The following is a 25,270-nucleotide window of genomic DNA, read 5'->3' on the forward strand; positions in this document are numbered from 1 at the left end:
TGGTTTGTGTTTCAGTAGGTCGCCAACATATTAAAAGCAACAATTGGAATTGCCTTTTCCTTCGTATCCACAAAAATATAGTTTAATAACGTAAGTTAAAGACTTAAAAATACTCTTTGCCTTCCTAGATGGCTTAGTTATGTCATTAAAGGTAGCATTTCGAATCAGTATGAAGGATGTGAAGGGAATGCGAAAATAGGAACGTTTCCTTCATTTTTTTTTTTTTCCTACCAGGCAGAGAGAGATCCAGTCCAGGTTTTGCCTTCTACTCTGCCTCTGAATTTCGGCTGTGCACTGTATAGCACGTTTCTCTCTCCTTCCCCTCCTTTCTCCTTCCCTCTAGCCTCTAGTGTCTGTCTCCAGGATTTCTCTCTTCCTATTTCAGGAGGACTCTCACAGGCTCCCTAAGCGTGTGTGAAGCTGAGGTTTTCCCTAGATCCTGTATATCCCCGATACATACCTCCACGCACACACATCCCCAAGAACCCCGCGCTTACACCGACACACACACGCGCATACACACTCGCGCGCGCCTGTCCATCTCCCTCTCGGGAGAGCCGGCGCGCATTTCCACCTTCGCTGCACACTCAAGCGAGCCGAGCTCGCAGCGCTCCAGGATTCTGCGGCTCGGAACTCGGATCGCAGCTCTGAACCCCAACAGTGGTTTTTTTATTTTAAACATTTCCTTCTCTCTCTCGTTTTCATTGCACCGTTTTTGATCTAGGGGGCTAGAGGAGCAAGGCGGCTGCTTTCCCAGTCAGCCCTGGTTGGCTTGCCATCCTCCATCTGGCTTATAAAAGTTTGCTGAGCGCAGTCCAGCGGGCTGCACTGCTCGTCCCCTCGGCTGGCGGAAGGGGGTGACGCTGGGCGAGGAGCGCGCCGCTGGCTCTGGCGGGCTTTCGGCTTGAGGGGCAAGGTGAAGAGCGCACGGGCCCTGGGGTTTACCGAGCTGGATTTGCACGTTGCACCATGCCTTCTTGGATCGGGGCTGTGATTCTTCCCCTCTCGGGGCTGCTGCTGTCCCTCCCGGCCGGGGCGGATGTGAAGGCTCGGAGCTGCGGCGAAGTCCGCCAGGCGTACGGTGCCAAGGGATTCAGCCTGGCGGACATCCCCTACCAGGAGATCGCAGGTAAGCGCGGGCGCGCGGCCGTGGCGGGCTGTAGCCCTTGGCGGCTGTACGTCCCCTGCCTCCCGGCGCCCTCCTACTTCCCCCTGTTGCTGAGTTGTTGTTCACTTTCTGCCGGGGCTCCCCGGGACGCCGCGGCTCCGCGCCGGCCGGCGGATGCTCCTGCGGCTTCTCCGGCTGGGAAGGTGTGCGTCTCAGCTGCCTCATTGTGTGCACACGCGGGAGCGCCCTCCTTCCCTCCCTCCCTAACGTCCTCTTCTCCCGCGCCTTGCGCCCCCTTCGTTGTTGGCGCGGGTCGGGCGGGCCGGGGAGGACCGGCACTCAAGGCGGCTGCCGCGCGAGGTTGATCGCGGAGCGTGGCGCCCACCCCGCGCTTTCGCTCTGGCAAACTTGGCAGAACTGCGACCGCAGTTTGCCCAGCGCCACAGTCTGAGTGGCGCCTTCTCCACTCCCTCCCTCGCGCCGGCAGGGGCGGTGGAGACGCTCGGAGGGCTCCCTCAACCCCTCGCTCCACTGTCTGTCCGGCCGGGAGGCAGAGCTCAAGGCGCCTGGGCCGGGGCAGCGCCAAGCTGGGGGTCCCCGCCAGAGAACTGGCCTCCGGACGTCGGTAGTTTAGGAAAGGTTTGGGTAGTTCTTGAGCTGCCTGTTTCGGATTTGGGGCGGGCTTTCCCGTTACGGTTCCCCGGTGCTTTCCCGATCGCAGTTGGTCACTTGTGGGTTGGGAGACAGCCCAACCACCCGGCGCTGCTCACGGTCCTGAGTAGGGCTCGCCTACCCACCCACCCACTCCCATAAGGTTAATTGGAGACTCGACTTGAGGTCCGCCGAGCCGGTGTACCCCGTGTCCAAGGCCACTAGCCTTCCTCCACCGAGAGCTTGAGAGCGCCGGTACATGGGTAGCACTTGGTCTCTAACTTGCGCAGCCTAGGTGCGTGTTTTCCGGCTTTTAGCTCCAACCCAATCCCTGCTTCTCTGGGGCTCTGTGAATGAAACGTGTCGGGGAGAGAGAATCCTCTGGCTGGGAGAAAGCAAAACTGAGAGGCCGAGAGAGGCCGAGAGAGGCCAGGAGACGCTGCGAGGGCGCGGGCTGCTCAGATCCCGCAGCTGAAGTCCTCCGTGACCTCAGATCGTCAAGGCAAAACGCTGCATTTCCCTCAGGTTCTCTCTGCGTTTTGCCTAAGACTTCTGGTCGTGGGATGAAAGCCTTCTGCAGATACCTTAAAACATCACGGTTTCCTGCTTAGTGGAATTGTTACTTTATTGTGGTTGCTATCCAAACTCTAGGAAAGGTTTTTTTTTTTTTTTTTTTTAACCGCTTACACAGAAATCAACACATTTATGTAAATTTAAGCATTGCCAAAAGAGAACGGGGGAGGGGGTTACACCATGCATCAACCAGAAGCGCAGCGCATTATTTAGAAGCCTTTTTTCAATTCAGAAGCGGCCGAAGGCTCTGGTGAGTGGAAGGCGGAACCTGCGGCGAATGGGAAGGCTACTTTTCTCTCCCCGTCACTTCTTCCGCCTTCTCTGGAACTCCTTAATTTGTTAATCAATGAATGGAGAGCGACTGCCCCCACAGCTCCTTAAGTTTCTCAACTCTCCTTCCCCTTTGTCTACTCTTATTTCATTCTTTTTAATTAATTGATAAGGATCAGCCTTTTTTTTTTTTTTTTCCTCTCCAAATCTCAGGGAATTCAACTTTTAAGGCTTGCAGCATGGATCACTTGTAGAACTTTTTCTTCTCTAATCTGGGCTTTTTCTAACGGGATCTTTGAAACTCACAGATATTTCCCAACATGGTTTCAGATAAGATATCTCAAAGGAGAAAATAGTTTAAAGATTTAAAAATTGCTTCTGTATTCTTTTGTGGATAATGGAACACTTGGGGGAGTACGGTTCATTCTCATCAGGGTACAGATCCCCTTAATACCTAAGTGAAGGCTTTCAATGTAAATAATTTTTGTTGTCACCATTTACATTGCTGAGGAAATTCCTGGTGGGTAATATAAACCCTTCATTAGATTTTTAAACTACAGAAGCTTTTTTTTTTTACTCCTCCCGCACCTCTTTGCAATTACAGTGCTTGCTAATTAGCTTTGAATTTCTAGTATGTGTGCACTTTTGTTAAATTCCTTTTCTAGGACTGAGGACACTGTTGACTTTGCCTTAAGCCGGGTGTCCATTGATGCTGGTGGATGTAATCACGATAGAGGTCACTGTGGGGTCAGAGGTACATTTGATAGAAAAATAAATGAGCTGACAGATAATTGTGTCTTTAAGGCTATATATGCTGTTTTCAAAGTAAACTTCAGTGATGCAACTTTTTTTTTTTGCTGAAAGAATCACTTAGGAAATATGTGCTGTTATGAAAATGAGCACAATCTTCTTCTCCCTAGTTCTTGATATTACATATCTTTAATAATTACATACATATATATCTAATAATCTAGTATATCTAATAATATCTAATTATTATATCTAATAATCTAGTATAGGCAAGAGTTCCTGGGGTGGCTATCTTTTCTTTAAACTCCTTTTCATGCTTTGCCTTGTTTGGACTGTTAATGGTTTGCTTGAGAAATAGCATATGCCATTAGCCTGTCAGGGGGTGTGCATTTAAAATAACTGCTGTTATAAGATTTCAGATTCATGAGAGCTGTTTCTAATTGAAAGATATTTGCAGGTAGCTTGCTTGGTAAAATAACTGAGAAGTAATAAGGATATTATGTCTCATCAGGACATTAAAGTTTTACTCAGAACTCAAAATTGTAAAACAGCGTTGCCCTTTTCTAGGATATAGGGGAGTTGTTCAAACCCAACACATGAGGGACTCTGATGGGAAGTATATAAAGTCAAACTCTCAGAGCTTAGTAAGAAGGAAGCCTTCAAGGGGCAGTTTATACCATTAATCTTCACTCAGCACTGATTTTAAACCATTCCAGGCAGATCGGATAGACCCTATCTATCCTTGTTTGAAAGACGTCCAAAGGAGTAGTCTCCTTAGCCCTCCTCAGCAATCCATTCTAGTACTTCGTAATTTGTGATACAGAAATGTTCCCAGATATCTAGCCCAAAGCCTTCTCAATGTGCTTGCTTATTTTGCTTGCTCCAACTTCCGGAAAGCTATTGAGCAGTGGATCACCAGGTTCTTTGTTAGGACAGTGATTCCAATCAAAGGTCAGTGTGAAGCACTTCAGCCTCTGCTTTAACATCAGCAATATTACATCATTTTCCAACCACTAGTCATCTCGGTGGCTCTAAACTTCTCAAGGGACTCCGTAACTGAAAATAACACCTGCTTAGGAGTCTGGGAAATTCAGAGAACGGTTGTTTTAATTTTACTGCGCTGTTGTTTTATGCTTTGTGCCTTGTTTGAGTCATCAATTATGATACTTTGTAGTTGACTAACGGTCATTTAGGAGCCCTGGTGGCGCAGTGGCTAAGCGCTTGACTGCTACTGAAAGATCGTTTGATTTGAACCCACAGCTGCTCTGCCGGAGAAAGATGTGGCAGTCTGCTTCTTTAAGGTTACATACAGTCTAGGAAACCCTGTGGGGCAGTTCTCCTCTGTCCTGTAGGGTTGCCATGAGTCAGGAGTGACTTTAGGGCAATGAGATGGGAATGGTCGTTTTAGTGGACTATGAGTTCATTTTTTAAAATTATTTAACCTGTGCAACTTTATATAACTGTACTGTGTGTGTATGTGCGGCTGCACGCACATGTGCCCAACACCTATTCTAAACTCCTTTGCAAGCATTAACTTATTTAATCCTTCTAATAACTTATTAGATACTGTCATTATCCCCATTTTACAGATGAGAAGTCTGAGGGACAGAGAGGTTTAAATAATTAACTTGCCTAAAGAGCACTCAAAAGGAGACCCCGTGTTGCGATGGTTAAGCAGCTTGGCTGCTAGCTGAAAGGTTGAAGGTTCCAACCCACCAGACTCCTATGGAGAAAAGACCTGGCGATCTGCTCCCATAAAGATCACAGTCTAGAAAAACTAATGGGATAGTTCTACTCTGTCCTATATAGTGCTGCTGTGAGCCGGAATTGACTCAAGGGCACGCAGTAAGAACAAGGATCGTTCAGCTAGTAAGTTATGACACTGGAATTCAAACCCTGGTACTCTGGCCCCACTATTTTACAGTATTGAGGCCCACTGCCTTCCAGGATTAAACACTCAACATCTGTGCAATGAATGCCTGCAAAATCAATTCTTTCTCCATCTAAGATGTATATAGCCTGTTATCTTAATCATCACATGTACTCCCTCTCAGTTGTTCATACAAAATATCATTCAGTTTACTTCCAATTTCTACAGTTTCTCAACATCACTCTGAATTTGGGTTTCATGTCCTCAGGAATTGGCCATGTCCATTGTACATTGGATTACTGTGAGTCAGAACCGACTCGACTGCATCTAGTCACCACCACCACCAAATTGTCCATGTATTCATGCAGTTTCCTGATAATTTTAATGTATCGATGGGATTTTAAAAGAGGAATCTAAAGTATATGGGTTGGTTTCTTTCAATGTACTGAGCCTTTTGGAATACTGAGTTGGTTCAACAAAACTTATAAAAAGTTGTCGGTGGGAGTAGAGGGAAAAGTGAAGTTTACTGCCACGAATTAGAAAAAAAAATATATAATTAATGTTTGTTCTCAATATTTACTTTGCCCCTTTTTCTGTCTCAGGTATTTTGGGATACAGCTGGATATTAAGAAAGCATTAAATTCTTTCTCATCTTTTTGATATCCATTTCTCAAAATCTAAAAAAGAAAGATATCTTCTCTTATACTTTATTGTATTAAACAATGGTTTTAGTCCTTCATTATTGATTTCAAGTTTGAAAATACATAAAACTTCAGTGCACTTTCTATTTGTCTAACAGACCTTCCCTTTCATTGGTGTTTTTCCCAGGTTACCTGCCCTCAAGCATACTCCTCCAACAAACCAACTTATTTAATACATTTTGCTATTAACATATATCTTTTTCTCAATTAGCATGTAGATATCACATTAATATGAATGCAAAAAAATAGTGTTTGATAATTCTTACTCTTTTAAAGTCATATTGAATATTCTGGTTTTGGACAAATTATTTAATTTCCATTCTCCTTTCTCCAAGGATTTGGATTTTTTTGCCCTCTGTTTAGTTAGCTGATGCCTTTAAGATTCTCCCTAAGAACAGTGTGAGGTAAAAATGAATTAGCTGAGCTTCAGATGTTTTTATGATTTGGCAAGTCACTAGATTTCTGCAAGAATCACATTAATGCCAGGTATCAAAGCAATCTAAAATCTGGGCTATTAGGACTGCCACTTGTTAAACTCTCAATTTGGGAATTAATTTTAGAGTGATTCTTGAAAACAGAGTTATGTTAGCTGATTTAATTAGAGGATAATATGTCATCATCGGGAGCAAGAGTTCATTTGAGTTGAATGATATACTTTTTTACATAAAACTCACATCTCTGTAACTGCACTGTATCTTAATAGCTTTTGAGTAGAAATGTAGGCCACTATTAAAAGTGACTTAAAATGTACAGCATTATGCTTTTTAAAATATTATAGTATAAACATCACCCCATAATTTATGTGAGAGGGTGACTAGTATTCATTCAAGATTATGGATGAGTTTCATGAACATTTACAATGTATAAAATTGTTAAGTCCTTTTGAACTGAACTGACCTACCAGTCGCTAGATTTGTATAGAAATATGAGTTTATGGTTAAAAAAGTATAGGAAAGTAGGAAGCTAGAAACAGAAATACCATAGGATCCAGCAGTCCCACACCTAGGAATATATCTTAGAGAAATAAAAGTTGTCACACGAATAGACACATGCACACCCATGTTCATTGCAGCATTGTTTGCAAGAGCAAAAAAGATGGAAAAAACCTAGATGCCCATCAACAGATGAATGGATAGACAAACTGTGGTACATACACACAGTGGAGTATTACGCAGCATTAAAGAACAATGATGAATCTGTGAAGCATCTCATAACATGCACGAATCTGGAGGGCATTATGCTGAGTGAAATAAGTCAATCACAAAAGGGCATATTGTATGAGACCACTACTGTAAAAGCTCACGAAAAGGTTTACACACAAAAACTTTGGCGAAGGATGAGAGAGTACACAGTACGGAGGAAGCCAGCACAGCTTATACACGGCAAGATAATGGAAGCTCCATAGATGCATCCAGACTCCCTGAGGGACTGAATTGCTGGGCTGAGGGCTGTGGGGACCATGGTCTTGGGGAACATCCAGCTCAATTGGCATAACATAGTTCATAAAGAAAATGTTCTACATTCTACTTTGGTGAGTAGAATCTGGGATTTTAAAAGCCTGTGAGTGGCCATCTAAGATATTCCACTGGTCTCACCCCTTTGGGAGCAAGGAAGAATGAAGAAAACTAAAGATACAAGGGAAAGATTAATCCAAAGGACTAATGGACCACATCTACCATGGCCTCCACCAAACTGAGTTCAGTACAGCTAGATGGTGCCCGGCTACCACCACTGACTGCTCTGACAGGGATCACAATAAAGGATCCTGGACAGAGCTGGAGAAAAATGTAGAACAAAATACTAACTCACAAAAAAACCCCAGACTTACTGGCCTGACAGATTGGAGAAACCCTGAGAGTATGATCCCTGGATACCCTTTAAGCCCAGCAATGAAGTCACTCCCAAGGTTCACCCTTTAGTCAAAGATTAGATAGGTCCATAAAACAAAACAAGACTAAAGGGAGACACCAGCCCAGAAGCAAGGACTAGAAGGCAGGAAGGGAGAGGAAAACTGGTAAAAGGGAACCCAAGGTCAAGAACAGAGAGTGTTGACATGTCGTGGTGTTGTTAACCAATGTCATAAAACAATATGTGTATTAACTGTTTAATGAGGAACTAGCTTTATCTGGAAACCATCATCTAAAATACAAATACATACTTACATATATACATATATAAAAAATATATATATATATATGGAAGGAATTGTTAATAAAGTAATTTTAACAGCTTAATCTTATTTTTGTCACATTCAAGCCCACAAAAGTAATATTATAAAACCTTTATTTATTTTTTTCTTTATTTACATCTTCTCTCAAAAGACTTTTGGCAAGGCCAGTAAGGTGATTTTGAGTTGCCTTGCCAGTATAAACAGAATATTTAATGTTCTTTAAACTTAGTGCTTGCATTCCCTTTATAGATCAAATTGTGCTCTGTTAAATTCTTTAGCTGGCACATAATTTGACTTTGAAAAGTTTCATAGTTTCCTCCAATATTTTCCAGTTTTCAATGATTTACATGGTACTCCTTGAAAGTGTAATTAACTCCCTGTGATGGTATATTTATAATTAAAGAGTTTCATAGTGATAAGGCTTGGGTAAAGATTTGAAATTTATAACAATCTCAGATGAAAATATTTAAAAAAATTTTAATAACCCTTGCTGAAAAAGTTTTGTAAATTTATACACTACTTAGCAACAAAGGAAAATAGAAATTTGATTCCACATGTATATATTATCCAGAATATTATTTAGTCTTCCTTTCTTTTAGGCATTTTTTTTCATTCAGCCAGGACATATTTTTTGCACACCTACTATGTGTAAGTCACTGTTCCAGGTGCCAGGTATACAGTTATAAACAAGTACCATGAGACTGTAATTCCATCAGAGAAGCAGAAATTAAGGGGATCCTTCACAATTAATTGAGCCTGAGATAAGCACACAGTACTAGGTGTACCTGCACCACAGAGGCATTTAATAGAAGGATTTGATCTAAGCAGGTGGTCTTAGTACTTACTTGAGTAAGAGAGATGGGATCAGAAGCATGAGTACAAAGTCCGTGAGGAAAGGACAGAGGGTACACGCATTGCCTGTATGGTGAGAGGGCTCTGAGAGCACAAGAATTCAAGAAACTGGAGGGAAGCAGCCAGTGAGGGTGGAGAAGGGTACGAGAGAGGCTGGAGAAGAAAAGCTTGTGGCTAGGTTAGGGATTTTGGCTTTCAGCCTTAGAGCAGTAAGAAGCTGTTAAAGAAGTGTTTTAATGAAGCCTGGGTGTGGTTCGAAATATTACTTTGGTTGCTCTGTAGAGACTGGGTTGGAAAGGAAGGTGATGAGATGGTGCCTTGAATAGGAGTGGTGACTGTGGAAATGGAAAGAAGTAGAAGAACTTAAGGAATATTTAGGAGGTAATATTGGCACCAAGAAGATCATTAACCAATCACAAATATTTACTGAGGATCTATGATGTGATTCACAATGAATAGGGGCTTGTGTGTGTGTGTGTGAGAGAGAGAGAGGGAGAGAAAGGAGTGGCCCTGAAATGTTAATTAAATTACCAAGGTCACATAAATACTTTGACATAATTTATGTATGCATTTTAATGGAGACAAAACTCAATATCATAAAACCAGCAAAGAGTGCTTATACATACAATGCGGCCGAGAGAAAGGCATTCCTCAAATAGGTTGGGATGAATTGTTAACTCTCAGAAAGTATAGAATTATGGAAATGTATGAAATCAGCTATGTTTCTTGGGAAATTGAAGTCATAGTTCTTTGTTCTGTGCTAAAAAAAAAAAAAAAGAACTCTCAAAATTTTCACCAAGATGGAGAATTAAACCGTCCCTTTACATATTCAGGTGATATTTACCTGCCAGTCCCTAAGATTTAAACAATGCTTGGTCTATGGCTTGAGTCCCAAATATCGTTACTGCTCGTAATGATAGCAATCTGAGAATTAAGCAGTTTTGTTGATCTAGCAGAAAAGTGGAGGTAAACTAACTGAAGCTTTGAAGGATGTGTAGCATTTGACAAAGGGCTGAGAAGGAACAAGGTATTCAGGGTGGGGTTAAAAGCAGGGACAAAATAGTATGTGTGGAGGGCAGTGCTGAAAGGGGCCTGTTGAGAACTTGTGAGAAATAATATTGAGCAGAAAGGGTGGGATTAGAAGTTTGGAAGGCCTTGAAAATCCTAGGCTTTCTTTGGCAAGAAGTAGGTCGTCATCCTGCATTCCTGGCAGTGAAGTAACTTGATGAAAGTATTGTTTCGGGTTGGTCAAGCACTATCAACAGGATGGAGGAGAGAGGAGATCATTAAAGGCTCAGGAGGAGGGAAGAAGCAGGACAGCCAGGACGCTGTTTTGGATATTAAGGCATGAGATGATGAGGGCCAAGATGAGGATGAGAGGAGAGAAGATAGGGGTGAACAAGGCCACCAGAGAAGGGAGAGGCAAAGTTGAAACGAAAACAAACAAAACAAAACTTAAGAACTTTGCTACTTAGATGTTCCAATAAAAGCTGAAAGAAGACAAGCTGTTGAAAGTCTTGGCTGCAATAGTCTGTGTCAGTAATGATCATTTTGGCAGCAGGTCACAGAAACGTCTGACTCAACAGGCTTACACAATAAGGGAAAGCCATCATTACACATAAGGAGAAGTCTCCACATAGGGCGGTTCTAGGAGTGAGAGATCAGCGAGTCCACAGTGTCATCAGGCGTCCAGGTTTTCTCTGTGTTTCTACTGTGTGATCCTCAGCCTACCAGATCCGCTCCATTATGGACACCAGATGGCTGGTAGAGCACTAGGAATCCAAACCTCATGATAATGCCCAGAGGCACACAACGGGACTCTTTCTTCCTGTGCCTGTCTCTTAATTGATGAGGCCAACCATGCTTAGGAATCCCCCAACAGATGTATCAACCCTTCTTGTGTCAGAATTGCTTCATGTGCCTAACCCAGAAAGGAAGAGAAACGGACCATGGTCAGTGACCTAGACTGTCAAACACAGGCCGAGGTTCACCTTCCCTCAAGTACATGGCCCTTAAATTTCTTGGGTAATCTTCATAATCTAGATAAAAATCCTGAGGAATTGAGGGAGAAATTGAGAGGAACTACCTCGACTGAATTAATTTAGTATTTGGCATTTTTGCTTCAGTACAGTGGTTTTCAACCCTGGCCAGTGATGTACTGGTAAATATTGAACATTAGGCTCTCTGGGGGTGGGGTGGGGTGGGGCCTTTGATCTGTAGCATTTGCCAGTGCCTATGGTACACCTGTGCGTACCCAATAAGCAAGGTATACACGGGTTTAACTGTGCTTACTTACTAATCTGTAGTGAACAATTTCATGTGCATTTCAAACTCGTGCAGTTGTGCAGTACGGATTAGTAAGTAAGCACCAGTAAGCCTGTGTGTACCTTACTTACTGTAAGATGGCACACGCTGTGTTGACGGTTAATCCGCCCTTGTCCGTGGTGTATGTGTTCCTACCATTACTGATTTCAAGCCACCAGCAACTGAGCAACCAGCCTGCAAAATTCCAGAAAGTTTAACATTTGGCTCTATGAGTTGGAAAAAGCTAGGGCTGTCCTGGGCTATACATTTAGAACCACGTGGGACATTAGAAAAATACGTATACTTGAGCTCCATCCTCAGATATTTTGATTTCATTGGTGTGAGAAGGGGCGCTATTCCCCTCCCTCCCCTTCCTTCCCTGCTGTCGTTCAATATAGGATTAAATACAGCTTTCTGTCAAGGTAAACAGTCATATCTTGGGAAATTTTTTTTTGGTGCTGTTTTTCACCTTGATCTTATGTCAAAATCTCCATCCAGAACGCACCTCAGATCTCCCCAGCCTTCTTTCAAATGCTTACATTGGCCACTAGGGGGAGCAAGGGGACGAGAGCCTGGATTGGGCAATCCATAACTAGCTAGGCACGGAAAAGGAGCCTAACCCTCTTGTTAATGGTACCTATTCACGAGTAGGAGAGAACCTCAACATTGCTTAAGAAGGAAGCTGGAAACCTCATTTTAAGTTTCTCACTATAAAACCAAACTTGTTGCCATGAAGTTGATTCTGACTCATGGTGACCCTGTAGGACAGGGTAGAACTGTCCCATAGGGTTTCCAAGAAGCAGCTGGTGGATTTGAACTGCGGACCTTTTGGTTTGCAGCTGAGCTCTAAACCACTTGCCACCAGGACTCCTCTTTCACTATACCGAAAAAACCAAACCCGTTGCCATGGAGTCGATTCCTACTCATAGTGACCCTATAGGACAGAGTAGAACTGCCTTCATAGGGTTTCCAAGGAGAGCCTGCTGGATTCAAACTGTCAGCAGTTTGGTTAGCAGCCATAGCTCTTAACCACTACACTGCCAGAGTTTCCCTTCTTTCGCTCTAGGATGCTCATATGGCATGCCTGCTGTGGGTTGTTGTTGTTAGATGCCCTTGAGTTCTGACTCATAGCGACCCCATTTACAACAGAACAAAACACTGCCTGGTCCTGCAGCATCCTCACCATTGTTGCTATGCTCGTGTGGTTACATGTGATTTATTTCTTTTTCTGTCCTTTTTAGAAGTTTCTGGTCAAGCCTAAGTCCACCTACCTCACCCCCACTGCCTTTTAAACTATTTTTCCCACAGCAGTGCAGACCTAGCCATCTTTTCCTGACTGTTAGATGATAATACAGGCAGCCTTGGTGGTGCAAAGGTTAAGAGCTCAGCTACTAACTAAAGGCTGAGGGTTCCAGCCAACCAGGCAATCTGCTCCAGTAAGGATTACATCCGAGAAAACCCTATGGGGCAGCTCTACTCTGACACATGGGGGTCTATGAGTCGAAAATTGACTGGGCAGCACCTAACAACAATAAGACTGTAATGCAGGCAGCCCAGTGGCATGAAAGGTTAAGAGCTCACTACTAACCAGAGGACTGGCTGTTCAAACCCACCCAGAGGAACCTCAGAAGAGAAGCCTGGGGATGTACTTCCAAATGGTCACAGAGCAGTTCCACTCTGACACACATAGGTTGCCGTGAGTTTGAATTGACTGGAGGGAAACTGTTTTTTTCGACTATATTTAAGGAGACTATATTTAGAGCTGGTCACCCTTCATTTTATACACATTTAATTAAAGATATAGCATGATACCTTCTGGGCATGGCACACCTGGGTTCCAAAGACTTTATTGGCCACCATGTTTCCTCCTTATTACACAGTTCTTGGATTTCCTGAGAACTTGGCTTCCTCTTTGAGCCCCCAGGATAGCTGAGATTAGCAGGGACCAGTGCTCCTCAGCCAAATTTCAAGGACGTAGAGGTATTTCCTTTTAAGGTTGCGATGAAGTTGTGGCAACTATTTTCTTTGCAAAGAATGCACTTTGAAGTCTTATTTAAAAAAAAAAAGTAACTTTCAGTTACTGTTTTCTTAATGGGTCAGATTAGCTCAAAGTTAATAGCACTTGTGAAACGAATTTGAAAAAAAGCCGCATGCACACGTGCCATTTAAAATGAGAGGCCTTGATACTGTGAAAATTTTAAATATTTTTAAAATATATTTTTAAATGACAGGCCTTAATTTTTACCGGCGGGGCGAAAAAAAAAACCTCATAGCTGTTTGCTCATTTTATTTTTTCTTCTGTAAATCCCAGTGATTGGGAGTTTTTAACACTCAAAAAAACTGTAAAATTTAAAAACACTGATAATACGTTCTTGTTGTACCGCTAAGGGAAGAACAGGAAATGTTCTTGAAGAGTTTCACTGATCTTTGCCATAATGAAGGAGCCCTGGTGGCACAGAGCTTAAGAGCTTGGCTCCTAACCATGAGGATGTCAGTTCAAATCCATCAGCTGTTCCTTGGAAACCCTATGAGACAGTTCGTTTCTGTCCTATAGGGTCGCTGTGAGTCGGAATTGACTTGTCAGCAATGGGTTATTGACATAATGGAAGCTCTATTTGGAAAATAGAAATCTGAATCTTGGAAATGCTAGATTCCTGGGCACCCTCTAAGTGATCTCCAGGTATATATTTGCAGTGAACTTGGGAAACACAGTTTACTGTTACTTTTACATTATCAAGTGCTAATGTGTGAAACTCTTTTATTGTGCTTTTACTATTCATTTGATTACGTGGTATCTTACTCAATATTCTTTCACAGACTTGGGGATATTGAGACACCGGGAGGTCAAGTACTATGTTGAAAGCTTAGGCCATTCTTTTTATATGACTGCAATAAAAAATTATTCATTTCACTTATATTACCACATGGCTCTTATAAAAGGTCAGTTTCAGTTGAATATAAAATAGCTTGCAAATGCCAAATCTTTTGTCATCAACAACAAAATTTTATGGATAATTTCTTTTCAATTACCACCTTTTGCAAAAAACAAAAACAAACAAAAAAAAAAACCTTGGAGTTTTCTTAGAGTCACTTAGAGATTTTCATGATTTTTTTTTGTATAATAGAGACACAAAAATTGAATGAACCCATATTTTCCTATTTTGACCAAGGAAATGTGTATGACGTAATCACATTAAAATTCCAATTAAGGCAACAGAAAACATGAAATTATATATTTTTCATTTTGTTATATTCATTTAACAAATTAGCTTTAGAATCAATTTCTCAGCCCGGGTTATTGATGTAAAGATAATTAATTTAACATCATAAGAAATTATATGCATAAATGTAAGCTGAGTACTATGACTTAAGAGTGGAAATTTATTCTTACTCAGAACGTCCTTGGCGGATTATACAAAGGTTTTCAGTTTAACAAAGGGTTGACTATATGTAGAAACATAGTTTATAATGATCCTAATTCTACGTGGTAAACAAGGTTGCATTTTATAACTGGCATTACAATTTCCTATAACTGAAAACCTATAACACATTTTAAAGTGAATTTTAACCTTTCAAACCCATTAGCCTATGAAGTACAACACTTGACAAAACTCTGAAACATTTATTTTCAAAAGCATATCCTTGTGCTTTGGGAAAAAAAGATTTAAAAATGCACTATATTTTGAAAGGCTTTGAATCGGTGTTATTTGGGAAAAACGAGGCTCTTTTACAATTACTATCATCAAGAAACAGAAAGATGGAATACAAATAAGCAAGAGCAGGCTTTTCCTAAAGCTGTCTTCATCCAGGGTGACAATTCAGATTTTAACCTAATTGAGCATTAAAGATAACCAGTATCCTAAGAGATAAGCCTGAAGGTTCCCTACAGTACCACGGTGTTCATTCCCTCTGAAGCACTGCTGGGGAGCTGCTGTCTGGGCTTCTGGAAGGTGCCATGGATGCCCAGAATGAGGCTCTGCTGTGCCGCGCCAGCCTGTAGGTGCACCACCTTAAGCTACATTTCAGCCTGGTTACTGTGGAATTGATTTTCACGGCTCATGACAGAAGCTGTTTTCAGCCCATGAAAAGGAAGTGGCTGGGGCTGATCCTCCTAACACAAACAGCAAATTGCTCCATGGCTTTCATAGCATTGGAGGCCTGTTACCTTGAGCTTCTAATGGCCTTTTAACAGTGTATCCAGCCGAGCAGCAGATGTAAAGGATACTGAGCATTGTAAGCACTTTTTTTTTTCCCCCTCCCTGAAAGAATCATTTTTGACAGCCATTGTACTAACGCCATATCCTAGGACTTGTTCAGTGACATGTTAGGTTTTGAAGAACTGAAACATTCCTTCTCAGATAAATATAAAGCGTTGCCAGCGCCATAAATCTGCCCCCTCAGTGGAGCTGTGTGTCCTGCATTAATTACCGCCCACCAGGAACTGAGATCACCGACGATGCGTTTTCACCACTGGTAGTGGCCCCATTTTGTAATATCACGTCAGGGAAAACATAGAATGGAATGGAACTTTACCAAGTCTCTAAACTGGCTTGCTTTAAATCAATTCATTTTAATCTTAAAAATTACAGTATATTCCTGAAAATGACTGCGCATTTAGCTGTCAAAATTATATCCGGTCTGCCTTTGGTTTGCCTTTCTGTTGTTTTTGAGGGTGAGGGTCAAGGTTGGGAAATGTTCCCAGAGGAGGCAGGTATGTGCCCCTGCTGTGTTATGAACTTGAAGGCCTTTAACCTAAGGTGTGGATGGTTGAAGAGGTTGGTGTTGCTGTTTTGTAGACTTTTGGAAAAAAAAATTTAAACAAAACTGAAGAACATTCACCAAACTGGATGTTTTTCCATTAAAAATTACAAACATAGTATGTCTTTTGATTTCACTTACGTCCAAGCTTGCTTCGTATTTCAGCTTTCCAGTGGTCACTAGACGAGGGAACAGAAAAACAACCATGCAGACAAGTTATCCTTCCTCACCCCAGGAAGGCACCCCTTTTACAAGCTTTTGAAAGGACCTTTAGGAAAGAAGCGAACTGCTACCAACTTTTTCCGCAAAGTTGAAAATGTATGTACATTGCAACAACTCCTTCCTCCTCCTCCCTGTCTTCTTCACTCATAGAGCTAATCTGGTTTTCTTCAAGAGCTCCCACTTAATGGATAACCAGAAGAAAGATTCAGTGTGATCTAGTTTAAAATTTAGTCTGATCAGTTTTGCCTTTCCAGGTAATGATTAATCTTCAAACATACCTGCAGTAGCATATGGTTCAGCAGAGACTGGGTTTGATGCTTGGCTTCACTGCTCAGCCTTTTCTTAACCTGTCTCTGCCTCAGTCTTTTCATCTGTAGACAGGGACAATAACGGCTCCTACCTTCCATTCTTGTTAATGTATTGAATGAATTAACATTTATAAAGCTCTTAGAATGTTTTTCTTCTTGTAATTAGCTGCTGTAGAGTTGCCCCTGTACTCCTGGTGACCCTAGCCACAATGGGATCGGACTCTTGTGATCTCTATATAGGGTCCATTGGCTGATTTTTGAAAGTAGGTCGGCAGGCCTAATATTATCCCAGAATAATCTCTCAAACACCTCAAGGAAATTGTGAATAATGTGATTTTTTTTCCTGTGGGGACTATTGGACTTCCTGGCAGATGACATAGAAACAAAAGGACTTGATTCCTTCTTTTCTGCTTCTAATTGGCTGTCTTCAGTTTTCCTACCTCACTGAGTCCCAGTTTCCTTACCCATATAAAAGGGAAATAATACTACCTGCCTCCTAATAATTGTGTGAGCATCGAATGATATGAAGCATTGTGAAGCCCCTGACAGAGAGCAGTCTTGCAGTAAATGTTAGCCACCCTTTTCCAATTCTGTCCTGACATCTGCTGTGATGAGGAGCCTTCCTGTTTCTTATTCAGAAGGAGAGAGAGTGCCTAGTAGGCTGTAATTCCCACTCTAAGACTCAGTCATTTTTAATTTCCTTTTATGATGAGCCTCTAAGAGGGGAGCTCTAATAGAACGTTAAAAGGTGATCTTGAAATGCTGTTAAATGTCAGTTAGCAAATCTTTTTAAAACATTTACTTTCTCTTCTTTTTTTAGTCGTCTACTTGGAAATGGCTCTGAAATGTCTGTCTTATGCCATTCTCATGGGTTTGTCAGCAGAATAACCCCCACAATACATTGCTTCGATGATATCAGTTTGTTTAAACCACTGGATCTCAAACTTGAGAGTGCTTCAGAATCCCCTGGAGGGTTTGCTTAGCCCTTAGAGTTTCTGATTCAGTAGGTCTAGAAAAAAAAAAAAAAATCTAGAGTGGGACTTAATTTGCGTTTCTAAGCAGTTCCCAGGTGATGCTGTTGGCCCACACTTTGAGAACCACTGGCTTTAGGTTTAAGCTTTCTTGTTCCTCAGTGGCTTTAGAATTCAAACATCTGGTTTGACATTTAAGAGTTCAGACTATCTTTCTTATTGACTTCCAACCACTCTTCTTTTAGAAATTTCTGTTTGATAAAAGCGTTTTCACTAAATGTTTATTTCCTTCTGTGTCTCATTTCATTTGTTCACAACCATGGCAATGCTTGATCTGTCCCCCCATCCCCCCATTCCCCACTAAGTAAAATCCAGCTCAGCTTAAATTCCCCTTCATGAGTTTGTCCCAGACCCCCCAGGCACTATGTTATGGATTGAATTCGTCCTCCCCAAAATATGTGTCATAAATCCTAACCTCTGTACTTGTGGAAATGAGCCCCGGTGGCGCAGTGGTTAAGAGCTTGGCTGCCAACCAAAAGGTCGGCAGTTCAATTCCACCGGCCACCCTTTGGAAACCCCATGGGGCAGCTGTGCTCTGCCCTATAGGGTTGCTATGAGTTGGAATTGACTTGATGGCAATGGGTTTTGGTTTTTATACTTGTGGAAAGAAGCCCTGGTGCACAGTGGCTAAGCACTTGGCTGCTATCTAAAAAGCCAGTGGTTTGAATACACCAGCAGCTACATGGGAGAAAATATCTGGCCATCTGCTCCCATAAAGATTACAGTTTAGGAAACCTTACGGGGCAGGTCTGTTCTGTCCTATAGGGTTGGTATGAGTTGGAGTCGACTCAGCACACAACGACAAACTGTAAGAGAGTAAATGTCTGTTTGTTAAAGCCATCCGCTTGTCATATTTCTGTTACAGTAGCACTAAGAAACTAAGACAGCCTGTTTTCTCCTTCTTTGCCAAGCCCTGTAATGTTTGTCTATTCATTTGGTGACCAATCAAGTTCTACCTTCTGATGACTTTTGCTTTGTCTTGTGTCATTGAAAATGAGGCACTAGATTTTTTCCCTCCAGATTTGCCTGTGAGATATCTGAAGGCACTTTTATACAAATTCGGGTTTCTTTGAGCCCAGTGTTAGAGCATAGTAGGTACTCAATAAATAATTGAAGACTGCCCGATTGGGAATGTAAGACTGTTTGTAGGCAGGCCTTCTAGATAACTCTCAGTAAGATCAAATTTAAATGACATAATGTAAAGGTGGAAACCCTGGTGGCGTAGTGGTTAAGTGCTACGGCTGCTAACCAAGAGGCTGGCAGTTCGAATCCGCCAGGAGCTCCTTGGAAACTATTGGGCAGTTCTACTCTGTCCTATAGGGTCGCTATGAGTCGGAATTGACTCGGCGGCGGTGATTTTTAATGTAAAGACACCCTTGAATTTTCTTTGAAAAGTTGCAGTTGATAAATTGTATTAGCTTAAGCTAGTGGAAACCAATTTGTAAAAATATAGACCACCAGCGTTTATTGTGTGGAACATGCTTTTGGTTGCTTTTACTTTATTTTAAAGCATAGTGTTCCTCGCAGTGAACTGCCTGCTATATATAGGTATATGTCTATCAAAAAAAATTTTTTTTTTGAAACATGGCATAAGACTATCACTGACAGCAATTTTCAAATAGCTGAAAAGATTAGAGAAGTTAAATATAAAAAGTACCTTAAATTACGGTGACATTTCCTGGGAGATAAAGAAGTTGATAGAGAAGAAAGTTAGTTTAAAAAGTCAGGCTTAGGGATAAAGCAATCAAATTGTACCTGCCTTTGGAAGGATCTATTTACGGTGCTTTGAATAATAAATTGTGCTGCTAGAATGCACATAGCAACCTCTTTCCATTTTCTGAATTTCATCTTAAGCTGTTGGCTACTTAGGCTCTCTTACTTGTATTAGTTTAGATCAGTTAGAATTTATTTTTAATTGCTCGACTGAAAGAATGGCACCTAGTTTGCCTGCCCTTGAGGTTCACATAGAGTAGTAAAGACAGACATATAGAGAGTAATTTCGGTATGGTGTGTGAAGTGGGGTGACAAAGACTCAGCGAGAGCCTGGTTGAGGGCAGGTAAAGCGGGGGAGAGGGCATGAGGAGGCGGAGGTGGGGGCTGTGAATTTCCTCTACTAGAATAATTTTTTTCTTACTTGGTATTAATTGTTCTTTCCTAGAAAGGTAAACCCTGATTACGTAAGTATGGAAGGTTGAATTCCTCTGTTAAACAGAAGATCAGAGTCCCCAGGTGGTGTAAAAGGTTAATGTGCTTGCCTGCTAACCAAAGGGTTGGAAGTTCAAGTTTACCCAGAGATACCTCAGAAGAAAGGCCTGACAATCTGCTTCTGAAAAATCATCCAAATGAAAATGTTACCAGAATAAGGTTCTTGCCTCTCACTGGTCAGAAATGAGCAGGTAAGGGATGTAGTTTTCCACAGGAGCGAAGCTTTACTGAAGAGGCTTGCAAGCGGAGACGAGGAGGGCCTAGAGCAACACAAACCCCGTCTCACAGAACAAAAGAGGGGCCTGTGTTTTTAAAAGCTCTTGGGCGGGAAAAGATTCATGTTTATTCATAGATGTAGGCGGGGATATGTTAACTAAAGTGCACAAACAGCAGCTTTCCAAGATGGCTCCTGTCCTGGAGACCTCTGGGATTCGTAGCAAGACTTATTACGGGGTGTCACACCTGCGCAGCCTCTTGTGCTCTGGTTTTGATTCTCCGGCTGGGGCTGCAGCCCCTCACTGCCCCTGGTGGAAGGTCACACAGTGGTCACAGGTGGATGTTCTGCCTGGTTTTCTCCAGCCTTTTCTGAAAGGCAACTTTAAAGAAGTTTGAGGGCTATTTTTAGATACCCTGCCACATTGTTCCGGGGAATGGCTTTGTTTCTGCGCCCTGGCCCACTTCATGTTACTTTGCAGATTTGGGGGCCTTCTGTTCCCTGTCTTACTAAGTTTCTAGGTTCCACACTCAACACCCTATTACCTTCCCGATAGTACAGTCTGTTTCTCTTTTACTTTCCTGTCCCCTAACCACACCAGTTTCTTCGTTGTTTCTCAAACAGGCACCCTCTGATCTCAGGGCCTTTGCTCCCTGTCTTAAAAACTCTACGGAGCACAGATCTACTTTGACATGTATGGGATCTCCAAGAGTCAGAGTCAACTTCCATGGCCACTGGTAGGTAGGTAAACAGAAGGACCTGCCCAGGGAACACATCAAGAAACACACAGCTCTAGGTTTGCAATGCTGCATGAGCTGATGTTTGTTCCAGGAAATAGAATATGGATCTGATGACCTTAGGAAATTACGTAACCATCTGAGGAAGCTATTTTACCTGGATTTCTTTTAGTTTCCATATTTTTAATAAAATTTCTAGAAAAATGTTAGGAAAACCACCAGATTTATCACAAGCGATTAGCCCTTTAGTGATAATTAAGCGAGCCCTGATGGGACAGTGGTTAAAGCAGTCGGTTGTTAATCCAAAGGTCAGTAGTTGGAACCCATCAGGTGCCCTGTGAGAATGAGATGAGGCAGTTGGCTTCCAGGAAGATTACAGCCTTGGAAACCCCACGGGGGCAGTTCTGCCCTGTTCTGTACCATCACTATCAGTCTAACTGGACTTGACGGTAATGTGTTTTGGGTGGGTTAGCAATAATTAGCATAGGATTTGCTGTGTATTTTTTAAAATTCATAGACATCATAGCTGCCCTCTTAAAATGTGTATTGTGTGTGTAAATAGACGTATAAATATTTTGATAACCAAAGATGGCACTAATGGTGTGGCTATTTTTGCCATGGGTGGATAAAAAGAACAATTCCTGTCACGAATTCCTTTCTTAAGCAGATGGGGCAATAAGTGGTTTCAGCTGGAGAAAAGGTGAAACCAAGTTGGCTTTTTTTTTTTGTGCCCTCAGTTATCTGATTTGGATTTTTTTTTCGTTTCTATGTTTCTTATCATGTTTGAAACTGTGAACATTTAAACTCTTGGGCTGCTGCATACTTTGCACATGGAGATGTTTTAAGCAAGTTCTGGAATGAAAAAAAAAAAAAATGCAGAGAGGATGCCCAGATGAAAACAGAAAAATTCCTGCTTTAAATCAAAGCCTCCATTCTCATTTGTAAGGCAAAATGTTCTCTCTTAAAAGTAACAGCTGCAAAAAAAGCAGGAAGGCAGAACATACTAATCTAAGTTGTAAAATATGTTTTGGTGGCTCAACAGAGGTTTAGCTGTTTCTGAGCGGAAAATCAAAATCTAATTTTAAAATGGAAGTATTGAAAAGCATGGCACAAGGGAGCCTTATTTATGGAGCTGGTGAGAAGCTGGGACATGCCTACTCTGCTGCCCTTGGAGGGAGGAGGCTCTGCCATACCTGCCTTGTGTAGCAGTGGGCAGTGTTAACTGAAGACCCAGTGCAGACACAGTGCATTAGGAAACCATACCTGCCTTTTCAGAATGCAGTCGTTGGTGAAATAAGAGGATTCCAGAAAACGTTTTAAAAAAATGACAATTGTTGACCCAGATTTTTTTTTTCGTAAATCTCATCTGAGCCTTGGTGGCACCGTGGTTAAAAGTTCAGCTGCTTAACCAGAAGGTCAGCATTTAGAATCTACCAGCCGCTGCTCCTCGGAAACCCTGTGAGAGAGTTCTACTCTGTCCTATAGGGTTGCTGTGAGTCACAATCAAATGGACAGCAATGCACTTGGTTTTGGGTTCTTAAGAACAAGGTTGCACTTCTTTTTTTTCATGTAAAATTAAATCTCTGACCTTCTGCATTTCGATAAGTATTACACATATTGATCCTTGTGGTACCCTGAACTGTTTCTAACAGAATAGTTGCAGTATTGAAGGTGTCGTTTCTTTTCAAAGTTGTGTTTCTGATCTGTGAATGAAACACTCAAGATATGACATTCTGTCAGAAACATTGAACGTTTAGTCTTGGGACCCTGTTTCTCTGACAGTGGGCCTGTTTCCTCTGCTGGAAAATTAAGCCTCTGTACCTAGAATATGTTTTTCTGATAGCGGGGAGTGTGTTCTTTTATGAGTTCACTACCCGCCGCAATAAATAATAACTTACTAATAAAATTTTTGCAAAGGTCTTCTCTATGAAGCCTGATTTGCAAAAGTATTCATTTCGGCTATGATAGACATATTACTTAAGTTTTGTAATAGCTGAAGAAGTTCCTCCGTTCATTTAAAAAATGAGACAGACAATTTTGCTGACTTGAAGGTACTTTCCTAATGGGCAAGAGAGCTCATCAATTTTTTTTCCTAAGAAGTAATGCATTTAGAAGGCATGATTCTCCCCATCTCTGACCTCTGTAATATTTTGTCTAAATATTGCTGGGCACAAAAATCACTTTTTTAACTTGTATTATAGATATAAAATGTAAATATCTGGTATATTTGGTTACATAGTGTCCCACTAGTCTAGAAGCTCCTAGAAGGCAGGACCATGTCTGATTTCTCTTTATGTATCACCTGGCTCAGAGAAGCCAAATCAGTACACATGTCCTGAACATACCAAATGGAGATAACACTCTGTGCTATCATTCAAGTGCTGGAAAAGAACCTCCATGTAGATGTTGAGAAACTCATGCGTATTCTCTGTCATGGAAGGTATTCTATATACTATTGGGCATATTCTGACTTCTAGTCATTATATTATCAGTTTTTATTTCTACAGAGTTTTATTGAACACAAGTAAGGTCAGAGCTCCTGGCCCTCAAGCAGATTGCTCTAGGAAGGGTTAAGTCAGTACATAGTACTGAGTGTCATGTACTTTATTTCCTTTTAAGACAGATGCCAAAGTATTGCTGTACCATGCAAGTTAGTAATTTAATGTAAAAGTGTGTAAAGTAATATAAAGTTTACATTTTGAGCAGACCCAGCTACACATTATACACTATTGTACCCATCCTAATTTTTAGGGAGAGAGGGCTTCTTTGCATTTTACCTATAACTTTTTTTCTGAAAAATGCTGAGAAGAATCAATGTTATAAACCCAGGTCTTTTACAGTAGATGGGATGGTCTTATTCCATGGATCTGTTTGAAAAGATAGAGGAGACTGACAGTTCTCTTTTCTCAGGCTATAGCAAAAGTGTCAAAGAATTGATCTTTCCATATAGCTGAAGGTTGCCCGTTAGTGAAACGAAACTGAATCAAGATAAATCATGGAAATTGTAGTGGGATTGTTACAAGTGGGGTTCACATTCCATCACGGAAGGCATGTTGTATAATAATATGTGATATTTATTGAGCTCTTTCCAGGTCCCACATACTGTTTTAAACTCTCATTAGATCTTGTGTACTCCTTACAGCATCCTTCTGCTGTAGGTATTATTCACATTTTACAGATGAGGGAACTGGGACAAAGAGAGTGCAGTTGACTTGCCCAAGGACACAGTGTGTAAGTAAATGATCCAGGCAGATACAAAAGCCCACGTTCTTAACTACTATCTATGTGAATAGTGGAATCCCTGCGTGGTGCAAACAGTTAAGCACTCAGCTGCTACCCAAAAGATTGGAGATTCGAGTTCAGCAGAGGCATCTCAGAAGGAAGGCCTGGTTATCTGCTCCCCCAAAATCCGCTATTGAAACCCTGCGGATCACAGTTCTATTCTGACACACATGGGTTTGCCATGAGTCGGAGTCAACTTAAAGACAACTGGTACTGGTATAGGAATGATATGATTTTGTTTTTCAAATGCACAGATTAGTTTTTTCCATAATTAAAACAACTTTCTCAAGTTATTGGGCTATGTACGTTATATGTAATTCTTTCCAAATATTATGAAGCATTTAACTTTCCATTGTTAAGGAAGGTAAGAAGTATCAAAAATGATTCAGCTCTGAAACATCTCTAGAATCTTCCCAAAAGAGCAAGTGCTAACTTATTTCTAGTGTAGACTTCTGAGTTGGAATGTGTAAAACTGTGTAGTGTTATATTATTGTTTTTATAATGACTTGTTGTTTTAACCCCCTTCCTAGTTTGTAGAAGTCCTCATTCTGTGGACTCTAGATGGGGGTCAGAACTAGCCTACCATTATACCAAACCAAAACTAAACCTGTTGCTGTCGAGTTCATTCCGACTCATGGCGACCCTGTACACCATGCCAGATTCTTGCATTCCCTGTCTCCTTTGCATTCAGGATGTGAGCACAGGATATCAAATTGCCCAATGAGATGTCCTTGTCTTTGTCTTTGCATCTGGAGCAAAGAAGCAAGTAATTTGGAAAATTCGTTCTGGAGACAGTATGATTACATCATACTCTTACGCTATGTTTTCTGTGATCAGGGCAGGCCTCTGGAACTTGAAGGACTGACCTGTACAAGGTTTATACACTTGGTGATTGCGCTTTAGTAGTTGAGCTTCTTGAGAGAAGGAGATAAGCAGAAAGATAAAGAGGGAAAATAATTCGAGATTCACGTATCATTGAATGATTCCTAGAAATAGCTCTTAATTTTTTTTTTTCAGGAGTATATAGCATTAGTATGATTCTCATATAAATACATTTTTTCTTTACATTTATTTATTTATTCATTGTGCTTTAAGTGAAAGTTTACAAATCAATTCAGTCTGTCATACAAAAAGCTATACATGCTTTGCTATGTACTCCTAGCTGTTCTCCTCTTGATGAGACAGCACATTCCTCCTCTCCACTCTGTATTCCCCATGTCCATTCAGCCAGCTCCTGTCCCCCTCTTCCTTCTCATCTCGCCTG

The 25,270-nt window shown here is 41.5% G+C and overlaps 1 protein-coding gene across 1 annotated transcript in view; it reads left to right on the forward strand.

Moving 5' to 3' along the window:
• The first annotated feature begins 327 nt into the window (after positions 1-327).
• The window catches only part of GPC6 (glypican 6), a 1,286,079-nt gene continuing 1,261,136 nt past the window's right edge, over positions 328-25,270 (forward strand). Inside the window, exon 1 of the mRNA XM_049852914.1 lies at positions 328-1,129. Within this exon, the coding sequence (XP_049708871.1) occupies positions 970-1,129 (160 nt within the window). The 5' untranslated portion in view covers positions 328-969. The remainder of the gene's footprint in view (positions 1,130-25,270) is intronic.

This window comes from Elephas maximus, chromosome 14 (assembly GCF_024166365.1).
Source record: "Elephas maximus indicus isolate mEleMax1 chromosome 14, mEleMax1 primary haplotype, whole genome shotgun sequence".
NCBI classification, from domain to species: domain Eukaryota; kingdom Metazoa; phylum Chordata; class Mammalia; order Proboscidea; family Elephantidae; genus Elephas; species Elephas maximus.